A 12,852-nucleotide genomic window follows, 5' to 3' on the forward strand; every position below is an offset into this window, starting at 1 on the left:
TTCTATATGATCCCTTTCCCAAGTCGAATGTAAACTCTGTGGACTATAACTTCAACACCAGGCGGAATGCCTGATACATAATAGGGGCTTAGAAATGTGTTGACCGAGTTTGCACCAGTGAGTAAATGATGAAAATCTGTTGAATGAATGAATGAATGAATGAATGAATGAATGCACACGTGCACAAATAAACGAGAGGTGGATCCTTGTGAGTAGGGAAGGAACAGGAAAATGAGGGCTTTCCTTTGAGGACCACTAAGTCCTTGTTACTGTATTTATCTTTATTTTCCTGTGATCCCGAGCTGGAGGCCGTTACTTCGGACTTCATTTCTCGAAAGTGGTCCTTGCTCCTCCCCACTACGGGCGGGAACTTGGGGCTCAGATTTTAAAAATCTGGGGTAGGGGGCAACGACTGTGCTGGGCTGGCGTCCGTGAGGTCATTCCCAAGACCAGATGAGTCTCAGAACTAATAATTCTCAAAATTAATTAAACCCTCCTTCCCAATTAGAAGAGTATTAAGTTGGCTGCTTCGGTGGCGGGTGGCGGCCGGGAATCTGGGTCGGCGGATCCCGGCTGGATCCAGGGGGCAGTCCGTGTTGGTGAGCGTCTTTGTCTTTTCCTCCAGGGCTGTCACCCAGGACTATGAGCAGCTAAGATGGAGACGTCAGCCTCAGTCACCAGCACGGAAAAGAAAGACGCCAAAAGTGGGAGCCTGGAGGGTACCACTTTCCCCGACCCGGGCAGGAAGGCCTCGGCTCTCGCAGTGGCCACGGCAGTAGCTGCCCACGGAGGTACTTTGTGTTCTGCACGCTTGGCGGGCAGCAGGGGTGTTTTTCATTAGCCCGTTAGGATTTAATTAGACTGGTGGCCGATGTCATCAGGCAGGCATGCTGGGTTTATGGGGGGCGAAGAGGAAGGTGCCCCCCCCACTCCCGGGGATCCCAGGCCCCGTGATGTTTGCCGGCAGGTTTCTCAGGGGGTCTGGCCGCCCTCAATCTGCCGGGCGGCCCCGGGTGCGTTCGCTTGGCACATTCGAGATGTGCCAGAGACACGGCTCCTGGCCTCTGGCCCGCCAAGGACTATTTTGGAAAGTAATTGTCTCCTGATCCCTTCTGGCTGTAATTAGCGGGTCAGGTACAGAATTTAGTATCCTTAGGTGAATTTCTGGCCAACTTAATTATAACAGAAGGACTACACGAGCCACAGCCTCTCATTTACTGCCCCGAAGAGAAATAGTCTCTGGTTTCCACTGGTCCGTGCCAGCATCCCGTCGGGAAAGTTTGGCGGGAAGGCGAGACCTCCCCTTGTGTGCGCGCAGTCCATCTGGAGGCCGCAGAACTATTTCTGTCTCTGAGGAGTGGAGAGCCTTAGATTGCTTTTCTTGCCCTTTTTATTCAAGTGCATTTAGTCATGGCCTGTTGCTCCCGCCGCTCAGGCACATCTCGGAGAGCAGCAGGGGCAGATTCGCCCTCACGGGGGCCGGGCGTGCAAGCGTGGGTGGGGCCTCTCACACTTGGATGCGCTCACACACGCAGCCGGGCTTGCAAGGTGGGCGGGCGCGGCTGAGTTTCTGCATTTCCCACCGGAACTCAGGTGATGCTCCTGCTCTTGGCCCATGGCCGGCCGGCGGACAGGGCGCAGCTGGGGACTGGAGCCCAGGGAATCAGGCAGACCCTCGGAGGGGGAGGAGGGAGTTGGTGTTTCCAAGAGTGAACGGGAGGACCTCTGGGTTGTTGTTACTACATTTATTTTTATTCCCCCACCCCGTGATTCTCAGTTGGAGGTCATCATCAGGGCCATGTGGCCCAAGGCAGGAGAGGGAGATCCGAGACCAACCTTCTTGCTCCCATGGGGAGGCGGGCGTTTGGCCTCCTTACCTGGGTGATGCCCCTCGACCCCTGTCCCTCTTGGAGATGAGCTCTCCAGGCCCTCCCTGTGTGACCAGCTGGGGCGGAGGAAGGAGCTGAAGCCCAGGGTGGACTCCCCACACAGGGGAGGGCAGGGAGGAGCGGGGAGGGGAGGCGACGAGTGGGAGTCTGGAGGTAGCTGGGAGGCCCTGTGGCCTGGTCCCAGGGCTGGCTCATCCTGGGCCTGGCTATGTCGGCATGTTGATCTGTTCCTTCTCCAGGGCTGACCCTGTGCTGTGGACACTGCTCAGGCTGTCCCTCTCGGCCTGACGGCCAGACATGGGTCTCTGTGGCCTGAGGGAGCTATGGCAAGCCTGGGCCTCCGTGCCTCTCTGGCCTGCCCCTGGGCCCTCTGCTCTCCCTGCCTCGGCCTGGGTCAGCCTCTCCCGAGCCATGAGTGGATCATGAACTGCTACGCAGTGAGATTTACTGCCATGCCGCAGTAGCAGAGAACAGACCTAGGCAGTAATTAGACAGCGATTAGGCTGTAATTGGGGGAAGCCCCTCTAGCGTCAAACCTGATTGTCACCAATGCGCAGTAACAACTAATGCTGGAGGGGATCTCCATCTGCGGAAACCCTCCTACCCATCTGGGTAGGAGGCTGGGGTGGCAGGCACGTCTGCTTGGGGTGCGGTAGCTCCACGGAGGCATCCAACACTGCTCTACCCCACCCGCACCCTCACTCTAGGATGCTGACCCTGCCCACCCCTGCAGGGCCCCATCCCCTCATTCCCTGACCCCAGAGGAGCACTTGGCCGATGCGGTTCCAGCAGAGGGTGGATGCGACCTGTCTTTGGAATGAGTCTTGAATCAGGCGCAGAGGGTACGGGGAGCCTCCTCACCACCCCCCCCCACCCCCCACCCCTTGTCTGCACAGCTTATGGTGAAAGGCCCTCCAGGAGTCAGGCAGGAGTAGTTGCTCTTGCACGGGGGCAAGGCCAGGGGTATCTTGGAATGGGGGCGCCGGTGCTGGTGGGCCATGACACTGTGTTCCATGGATGGGGTGGGGGAGGCCCAATGGTGCAGCCCGGAGGGGGCTGGGTCCTAATTGCAGCCACATCCCCAGGGCTGTGCCCTTTTCCATTCTGGGCCCTGTTTTCCCAGATGTCATCCAAAGTCTTCATGATCTCATGACAATCTTCTGTCATTGAACACTAGTTTTTGGTGGAAGGAAATGAAATCTTTCTGCCTAAAGAGGTATGCTCATTCTTAGAACCAAAGCCATACAATCCCAGTGGTGGGATTGAAGCCCCTGGAACCGGGAGGTGAGGCAAGAGGATCGGATCGAGCGGTCAGAAGGTGGCCTGGAATATAGGCCCCCCCTCGCCCCCCGCCGCCGACACACATCTGGACACCTTGCAGCCCTGCCAGTTTGTAGGATCTGGTCCCTTTGTCATTGCTGCTGGTTGCTCACCACAGTGCTCCCGACGTCCTCAGACAAGACTCAGCCATCCCTGGACCAACGTGTGATAAGCCACAAACACTAAGCTTGTGCGTTCCAGGAGAAGAGATTGATTAATCAAACTATGGAACATTTGTTGAATAGAACATTATGTAGCCACTGGAAATGTTTATCAAGACTTTATAATAATGTGGCAGAGGGGATGTGCCTATGTTCTAACAGTAGCTGAAAAAAGCAGAATACAAATCATATCTTACCTCTGTCACAACTTTTAGATTACCTGGAAGTACCATTAGCAGTGGTCGCCTAAATGGGACTCAGGGTGATGGATGATGCATCCAGGAAGCTCATCCCTTTGGTTCTTAAGGACCTTCAGCCTTCTAGAACCTTCTATTAGAATGTAACTTCTCTGAGAACAGGGATGTGCTGGAGCCAGCCCCTGCTAATTTGGGTGAGTGGAGTGTAGACATCTTCCAGTTCTGCTGCCCTTGACCTTATGTTGGTAACTAGAAGCTGGCCACAGGGTGGGTAGTTAAGGCAGGAAAATTGGCAAACGCTATAAATCAGGGTGGTCCGCTCCTGCTGTCTTCTGCCAGAGCCTGTTGTCGAACATCTCCCAGCCCATGGAGCTGCTTGGTAGGAGGCTGGGGTGGCAGGCACGTCTATTCGTGAGTGCTTGGAGCCTCTCCATTTTGTAAATGAGACTGAGACGAGGTAAGGAAGGGACTTGCCCAAGGTCACCCACTGCTTTAACAGAGAACAGGGTCTGAGGCTCCATCTTGTCCCTGTCACATGGTGAGCGTCTTTTTTTGGTATTTGCTTTTAGATGGTGATTTTAGACTGTTGGTGAGTGATTTGGGCCTTAAAGGCCAGCCCACTGATACTTGATGGTAACTGTCCAGTCTCTGCACCAGGCACAGCAAGTCACTCGTCTGTCCAACAGGCTGACGGCACCTTCTCACTTCCAGATGGCCAGTTCTTTGAGACCTGGGGCCATGAGTTACTTGCAGAGGGACCTGAAAAGTCACCTGGCCTGCCTGGCCCCTGTTGCTTGACCTCCCTTAGGTGTCACGAGGCCGGACCTGCTGGGGGCTGGGCGTTTCCCCTCGGAGTCGCTACCTCTTGGAGACCGTGTGTGCACAGCAGAGCAGGGCGGTGTCTGAGCAGCACTGTGGTCAGACTGGCGGCAGGTTCAGTGAATCACCTGTCTGGCGGGAGGAGACGGCAGAGGCCCAGGCCGGTGGGTCCCTTCCCAGCCTCTTGAGCTGTGGTGCTAACACTTGGGAGGCCATAAATCTTTTAAAAACACATTTTGGCCCAGAGCTTTTTTTCCCCTTTAATTTTTGAAATGGCGTAATTTTAAAGGCAATTTGATTCAGATGTTTTTCATTGCTTTTCACTGAAACTACCTAAATGCTGTCGTATTTTCCTCTGCAACAGTGGGTTTTCTTTCCAAAAATATTTCTGAACCTGTCTGTGTGCCTTAGCTGAGCACCAGGGACCCAGCTCCTCCAGGCCTCTGGGGCTGGGACGATCGGAAAGTCTGGAGCCATAAAACTTGGAACCAAGTCTTGGTCAGAGCTTTGCTCAGTCCTTGAGGTCAGAGTGCCAGACGGGCTTTAGAAACCCCGTGAGGCGCCCACAGTGACAGCACCTTATTGTCGTGGAGCGCCCTCTATGTGCTGGGCCCGGGCCCTCCCCCTGTGGTCTCCCACCAGCAGCTGCAGCAGCATCCCTGGGAGTTGGGCCCCCCCACCCCAAGGCTTCCAAGAGCACTCCTTCCGGGAGTGGGGCCCAGGAAGTTGCGGGGATTCTGATGCCCTCGTAAGTGTTGGGCCCTCCGCGTTCTAGCTGCATGAGGCAGGGCGAGACTTGCCATACCTAAAGTGGGAATCACATGCAGAGCTGCTAGGGGACAATTACGGGAGATAGCATGTGCTCAGGCTGGCCTGGCACAGGACACCTCGCGGGGGGGTGGCTGCCCCCGCTGCCGCTCTTCTCCCAGGCGGTCCAGAGAAGCAGTAAGAAACAGCTCAGACTCTGGAGCCACATCACAGGGGGGTTAGGCCCCAATCTGCTGACCTTGGGCACGTCCGAGCCTCCATTTCTACATCTGCAAAATGGACACAGTAATGATCCCTACCTCACAGTGTCGTAAGAATTACTTGAGGCGGCAATGTAAAGTGGCAGGCTCTAAGTTAGCTCTGTGTGAGGCCCAGGTTAAGTCTCTGCTTTATGAACCATTGCTAGTTTTCCTTTTCCAGGCCCTGGAGGCTCTGCCTGGCTTAGAAAGTCTTCCCTTCACTGGTGACTCTTGCTGGTTGACTTGTTGAGGCTGGACAGGGGTAGGAAGACCAGATTTCTGCTGTCTTCCTCCTCGAGAGTGGTGGAGGGAGCCCTGGGCTGGAGATCGGACCTGAGTCGCTGTCCTGCTTTGTTTCACTACCGCAGGCTGTCCTGGGTAGGTGACCTGAGTGGGTCCCTGGCCTTGCTCACTCAGCCTTCACTCCTGTACGCCAGAGGGTGGGATCAGACCAGAGGTTGCCGAACGCATCAGCAGCCCCTGAGACAGCTGTAATAAATGCAGATCCCCAGGCCATCCCCCAGCCGGGGCCTGGGCGTGGGTATGTTTACACGGGTTGCAGTTGGTCCAAGGCAGGGAGTGCATCCCTGGAGGGGGCGCGCTAACTGGGTGCAGCTGGTTTGTACTGGCCGGGCGGTGACCTGCTTGTCCACCAGGCTTGAGTACTGGGTGACTCTCGGCACTTGGCTCCTTGGTTCGGGGGGCTTCTGTGCCCCCACTGCCCTGGCCACCCCATCATTTTGTCTGCTGGCCCTGCTGGCTTCTCCAAAAGTTTCTTCCAGGCACGTTTTTACGCAGTGGTGAGGCATCCCTGTCAGTCTTGGAATACTGCGTAAATACCAGGGTCTGTAAACGAGTCAGGTGGTGAGCATTCTCGCTGAGGTGCCAGAGTGAGGAAATGTACCCAAGTCCGCTGGACCTTACTGTGCCCTGTCACTGATAAATGCCTCTGAGTCCCCGGTGTCTTTGCCCTCCTTCCGTCTCTGGGCCATCCCCCTAGGATGCCCTCTGGGCAGGGCATTGTTCACCCCCAGCAAGGCAGACACCCAATAAATGAATGGGCAGGGAGGGGAGTCTGACACTGTCATGCCAGTGGGCTGGTGTGGCCTGCTGCCCCTGAGGTTCCCAAGGGCCAGGGTCAGTCGGGCCCCGGCTCCCCTCCTGAGGCCCTCTGCAGCTTGCCAAGCGGACCAGCCTCCCTGGCCTACCCGAATGGCTCCTCTGGGGCCGCACACTTTCGCCCTGAGCTAGAGGATGCGCTCAGGTGTGACTAAGTGGGCAATTATTCTTATTTAAGTGATTTTCAGGACGGCTGTTGTCGCTGCTACTGAGTTTGTTTTAATGGCCTGGCCACATGGAACAGCCAGTTCCCATCAGGCTTTATCTAAGAGCAGAGCTCAGTCCTCCCCGACAGCTCCGCGCACTCAGGAAACGGGATGCAGTGCGACCACCCGGGTGTTTTCTGGGGTGGAAGTGGGGGGCTCTGAATGACTTAACGACGCCCGGGCCAGTGAGGTCTCAAGTGCCAGGGCTGTGCTGGAGGGTCGGGGCACGTGGGGCCGAGGGGAGGGTTGGAGACTCCTTGCGGCCCACAGGGAATATGGTAGGAAGGACCTGGGCTATTCCTAGCTCCCCACTGTTAGCTGTGTGCTCTGGAGCAAGCCAGCTCACTTTTCTCAAGTGCATAGAGTGGAGATGGTCATGGGCACTACACCTGGCTCTGGGGAGCTGAAATGGGCGAGTGTTTAGAGAGTGGCCATCAGAGGGTCTGTGTAGTGATGAAGTAAACGTTAGCGACACGAATCTGAATGCCCATTCCTCTTGCGTTTTGTGGTCTCATGCCACCCTGAGACCTCATGCTCTGAAGGCCTTTCTGAACGTCACTCAAAATAGCTGCCATCCAGGGGCGCCTGGGTGGCTCAGTCGGTGGAGCATCCGACTCTTGGTTTCGGCTCATGTCGGGATCTCGGGGTCGGGAGATCAAGCCCCGGGTCAGGAGATCGAGCCCCACATCGGGCTCCGTGCTCAGTGGCGAGTCTGCTGGAGATTCTTTCTCTCCCTCTCTGAAAATAAATAAATTACAAACAAACAAACCAGCTGCCATCCAAATCGGAGCAGATGCCCCATTGGCCCCAACACAGCAGCCCCTGCCCCACCTCGGCTCAGCGTTCAAGGCCCAGCCCCGGGTCTGTGCCCTGGGAGCCTTCCGCCGGGCCACCTGGCCTCTCCCCGTTGGTTACAGAGGCCGGAGCACACACATTTCCACTTCAGATCTGCCTTGTGTGTTTCTGTCTGGCTCATGTGAGCTGGTGAGCTCTGCCCACAGGGAATAGAAGCCCCCGAGGGCCGTCCTGGTGGCTCAGGCTCGTTTCCTCCCCTTCCCCTTCCGCCTGGCAGACATGGCCTCGCATCTTGTGGTTCGTTGTGCATGTTTAACTGTTGCAAAGTTACAGAACGGGGAGAAGCCTGAGAGATCATCTAGTTCAAATCTGTTCATTTTACAGATGTGGAAGCCAAGGTCCAGAGACCTGAGGCACCCAGGGTCATGCGATGACACCCCTGGGACCGGAAACCGATTGGGCAGGAATTGCCCGTGGGATGGGACACAGCTGCTCCTGGCCCTGCCCCTGTCCTGTCCCAAACCCCAGCTTCCCAAATTGATGGTGTTTATGTTGGAAACATTTTTCTGACGTTTGGTTCTGTCAAAACTAATTTTAGCATTTCTAAAGCTTGGTAAAAAATACAGTCTCATTACTTTGATGTCAGTGCATAGTTTACTATTAGTATATTCTGGGGTTTATCATTTTAGTCATGTTTAACACGGCTGCACCAGGCATGCACTATTAAATCTGGCTTATTTTACATTCCTGTCCGGAATTATTTATTTGTAACAATTTCCTCTCTATCAAAAGACACAGCTAATGCTGTGTTTTAATGTGTTATTTACACACAAAATAACCTATTTACAACTCAGTGTGCGCCGGAGGGAGAATGGATGGGCCCCAGTTTCCTGCGTTCTGTTATATCAGAGTTTAACAATCTGGTTTGCTAATAGAACCATTTATCATTGGTGTGGGGAGATAATTTATTTTATGTTTGTGGCCAGGTCTTACCGCCTCTGATCTTGGGAACATTTTGAAGATAATGAAGTCAGGCCTGGTGTTCGGGGTGGAAGCGGGGTTCCCGAAAGAGGAAGGAGACCCTTGGCCTACCAGAGGTGGCCTGGGTGCCTCTGCGTTCCCTGAGCTTGTGAGTGCATCCTGCAGATGGTTCCGGAACACCAGTCTGAGATGGGGTGATGCGGAAACCCTGTTTCTGCCCTTCAGGAGCTCCCAGTTGAAGGCATCGGGGGACAGAGAACAGAGCACTATGGCTCTCACCTCCCTCTGGGGACACTCGGGAGATGGTGACAGATCCTGCCCAGGAAGCTTCATGGGGAGGCAGCATCGGACCTGGGCATTGAAGGATGTGCAGGGTTTCACCAGGTGAAAAGAGGCAAGGGTGGGCGGGAGGGGCAGCAGAATGGCCTGGTGGGAGTGCAGGGGCTTGGCGAGGCAGCATTTGGCTTATGTAGCTCTAGGGTGGGCCTGAGAGGGGCTCCTGCCTCAGTGGCCGGTGGGGTATCTAGACTCTCGCCTCGCCCCCAAGCCTCAGGGAACCAGTCACAGAGGTTTAAGGCAGACCCCTGCCACGTCAGAGTCTCAGTGTCCACTCGAGAGGGCTACCTGCAGTGAGAGAGGTCTTGGGTGGAGAGACCAGACACAAGGAGTGCAGGGAGGGGTCCCTGGGTCTGGCGGCCAGGTATGGCAGGGATGGACAGTGGCATCTGGGACCAGTGGAACGAGGGAAGGACTGCTCGGGAGTGAGGCCTGGGGGGTATCTGGGGCTCCTGCGTGGATGCGTGGCCACTCGACCACACAGGCTGAGGTCCTGTGGCTCTGTTGGAGCCTCTTTAAGTCCACATTGATGGGCTAGGAGGCCAAACAGTGCCTCTGAATGAACTCCTGCCCTCGAAGAAGCCTGTGCCAGCACCAGAGGGGGCAGGTAGGAGTGAGGGAGGGGAGGCATCTGAGAAGCCGGAGCCCTAGTCTTTGTCCCCGGGAGCTGTGGTCCCATGGAGAAACCACGCGCCCCCACTCGTGAGACAGCTGTGGCCGTTACCTGAGGCCTGGAGTGATCAAAATACTTCAGGGAAGGAGTGGGACATGAAAAGGCTCTGATGTCTGAGTAAGGCCCTGGTAAGTCCACGGCCTGCAGCCGTGTGGCCTCTCTGACCCAGGGGCCTACAGGGAGCAGCTGCACACTCAGATCACATGGTTGGGGAGAGGTTACCACAGTGGCTCTCTGGAGTGTGGCAGGGCTTAGGGCAAGCCACGGGGAATGGCGCATGGAACAACCAGCTCCGGGGTGGCCAGCATGATCTGGGGGCTGAGGCTCAGAGTTGGACGGACAAGGTTCCAATCCTTGCTCTGCCACATCCTGGTTGCGTATCCTTTGCTGATCTGAACCCCAGTGTCTTCACCTTAAAAGTGGACAAAATACTTCTCTTTTGAGGGCTAGGATTACAGATAAGCAACGTGAGGTGCTAAGATAGTACCTGGCATATGGTGAGCCTTCTGTATCTAGTAGTGGGTCCTTCCAGTATTATTGCTATTGCTGTTATTTTGATTATTCTAGAACTATCTCTGAGAGTAGCACATAGGCATCCAATAAATATTTGAGAGTGAGTGAATGAATGAATGAATGAATGCACAGGTATCTGAGCAGAATCTTCACAAGGAATAGCCGCTTGCCCATGATGTACAAGGGGGATCGGCCTTCTAGCCCGAGGAGCGGCATGTGCAAAGGCCCTGGGAGCTGAGAATGGCCTTGTCAGCCCCTTGGGGAAGGAAGGACTCCCTTTGCTCTTCAGCCCCCCAGCACAAGCTGCTGTCCTGGGACTGGGAAGCCCCGTGATACCGTATTCAGAGGCCCCTCCTGGGTCTGTGTTCTGTGGAGGCTGGAGGGCCAACCCAGGCCAGCTCTGGGTGCACGTGGCTTGTTTAGACCCTGCTCCAGGTTCAGCTGGTCTCTCCTCTTGGGTAGGCAGGGAGGAGGAGGCTGGAGGGGCTCTGTCTTGAGACACTGCCCTTGGCTCTGACCCTGAGACTGGCCTGGCTGGCCCTGCTCCCCATGGGCATGGGTTGCCAGCTCGTGTTTGTGGGGACCGGAGAGTCTGAAACCCTCACACCAGGTAGCAAGGCCTCTGGTCTGAGGAGGGCCATTTCTGTGTCTGGTTTCCATCCCATTTTGAGTAGTGACCTTTGAGAGGAGTGTTTGGGTTTTGTGTGGGGTTGGGCAGAGGACACCAGGTGTAGGCTTGACAGCTTCCTCAATCCCTGCCATCGTGGACTTTCCTTCATTTCCACGATGGCAGTGCCTGAAATTCACCTGTTAGCTGTCACCTTGCCTGCAGGTTTGTGCAGAGGCTGTGTTGTTCTAGATGCCTCTGTGTGGCCTGGGTTACCAGGCCCCAGGCCCCTGCCCAGTGACACCGTGAGGGCACTGGCGTCCCTGGGGCTATGCACGGGAGAAGGGTCAGAAAGGGAGGAGCCAATTGCCCAAGACACACATTGCTCCCTCTGCAAGTTCTGAGGCTGGACGCAGGTGGGACCTTTGTCCCATTTGTGGTCCCCAGAGTCGACACACTGGTCACATCTCCCCTGGCTCTGTTGGTGACAGGGAAGGCAACAGGTGAGGCCCGCAAGCAGGGGTTCACGTCCAGGTACGAACACGGGCTGCTCTCACCTCCCTCTGTGAAATGAGGGTGATGAAGCCCCTCTGGCCAGCAGCGTAGGGCATGAAGGTCTGCCGCCCATGTGGGTGACAGACTCCTGGCGTCACCTGCCCGAGAGGGCCTGGCAGCTCCTGGCCGTATTGTCAGCGACCAGAGCAGTGCAGGACTCCCCAGCCGCCCATAGCAGCGCCAACGTGCCAGGCCCTAGCTTCCCCAGCTCCAGGCCCTGGATGGGATGGAGAAGAGGAGGAAGAGAGGAAGACAGCGATCCACACTTAGGGACGGACCCAAGAGAACTGGAAACATAGCCCACACCCAAACCTGTATACACATGTTCACAGCGACGCGATTCAGAATAGCCCCTGAACGGAAATAACCCAGAAGTCCATTAGCTGGCTAATGGATGAACAAAATGCAGGATGTTTGCATATGGAATATTATTCAGCCATAAAAAGGAACACAGTACTGAATTGTGCTTCAACATGTATGAACCTCGATGACATTATGCTCCGTGAAAGCAGGCAGACACAGAGGGCCGTATATCATAGGACTCCGTTTATGTGAACCGTCCCAAACAGGCAAATCTATAGAGGCGGGAAGTAGAGGGGAGGAGGGAATCGGAGTGACTGCTAATGCATGTGGAGTTCTTTTTTGGGTGATGAAATGTTCTGGAATTAGACTGTGGTGATGGTTGCACAACCCTGTGAATATAGTAAAAACCACTGAATTGTATACTTTCGAAGGGTGAATTTTATGGTATGTGAATTATATCTCCATTTTAAAAAGGAAAGAGGGAGGGAGGAAGGAAGGGGGAAGGAATGGAGGGAGGGAAGAGGGGAGGGAGGAAGTTAGGACGAGGGGCCGTCCGGGGCCGAGGCCTGCAACCCCAGCATGAGTCCTCAGGCTGCATGAGCCACACTGTCCCTCAGGGGACGACCCGGTTCCCTGGCCAATGAGCAGCCTCCTTAGCCAATTCTATAGGCTCCAGAAACTCTAAAAATAATTGGAGTGGAAGGAGGGTGTTTAATGACAAAGTAAATAATTACATTAAGGGTGTGAGTTTGGAGGGAGCAGAGTAAATCACTTTAGAAAGAGCACAAGCCTCCAGCTAACTTCCAGTCCTTTATCACCAGATCCCGTCCTCCCTCAGACTCTGAATAATTAATTGTGGCAGGCATTGTGGGCCCAGCCGCAGCAGGGGCTGCTGGGGTCAGGCAGGGCCGGGAGAGATGGCCAGCCGGCAAGCCATGGTGCCCCACCAGCCCCACCTGCTACTCCAGGTCCCTGTCCCACTGGAAATCAGATGTTTTGCTGGGAAGGGCCAGGGCTCAGGGGTCGGTGATGCCCCTCAGCTGAAGAGGGCCAGATTTTTCTGTGCTTCTGAGAAGGAAGAGCTTCAGGGGGCCATGTGGCCCACTGAGGCCCAAAGAGGGAATGGTTAGCTAAGGCCACACAGTGAGCAGGTGACAGGTCTGGTAAGAAGCAGATCTGGGACACCCAAGCCAGGAAGCTCTACCAGCCCTGGGGCGGGCACCCGGATTGGGTGGGCCCTGGACAATCAGTGGTGTCCCCAGCCCATGAGGGATGATACAGGCCCTTTTCAGAGCAGTGTCGGCAGAAGGGGGTGCCAGGCAGGTTGTGGCTCCTGGGAAGTGGCATAGCTGGCCAGGGTTGGCACCATGA

General features: G+C 55.6%; 1 protein-coding gene across 4 annotated transcripts in view; it reads left to right on the forward strand.

The window, feature by feature from the left end:
- Positions 1 to 655: 655 nt before the first annotated feature.
- GLI2 (GLI family zinc finger 2) overlaps positions 656 to 12,852 on the forward strand; it is a 182,738-nt gene continuing 170,541 nt past the window's right edge. For 3 of the 4 annotated variants that reach the window (XM_028101359.2, XM_088022163.1, XM_088022164.1), the window contains exon 1: positions 656 to 791. In XM_028101359.2, coding sequence (XP_027957160.2) covers positions 656 to 791 — 136 coding nt within the window. Of the gene's footprint in view, positions 792 to 12,778; positions 12,794 to 12,852 lie in introns of all 4 variants that reach the window. The other variant, XM_088022162.1, reaches the window with a different exon arrangement.

Source organism: Eumetopias jubatus, unplaced genomic scaffold, assembly GCF_037043125.1.
Source record: "Eumetopias jubatus isolate StellerSeaLion01/CBP00866 unplaced genomic scaffold, mEumJub1_p1.0 scaffold_3, whole genome shotgun sequence".
Taxonomy (NCBI): Eukaryota; Metazoa; Chordata; class Mammalia; order Carnivora; family Otariidae; genus Eumetopias; species Eumetopias jubatus.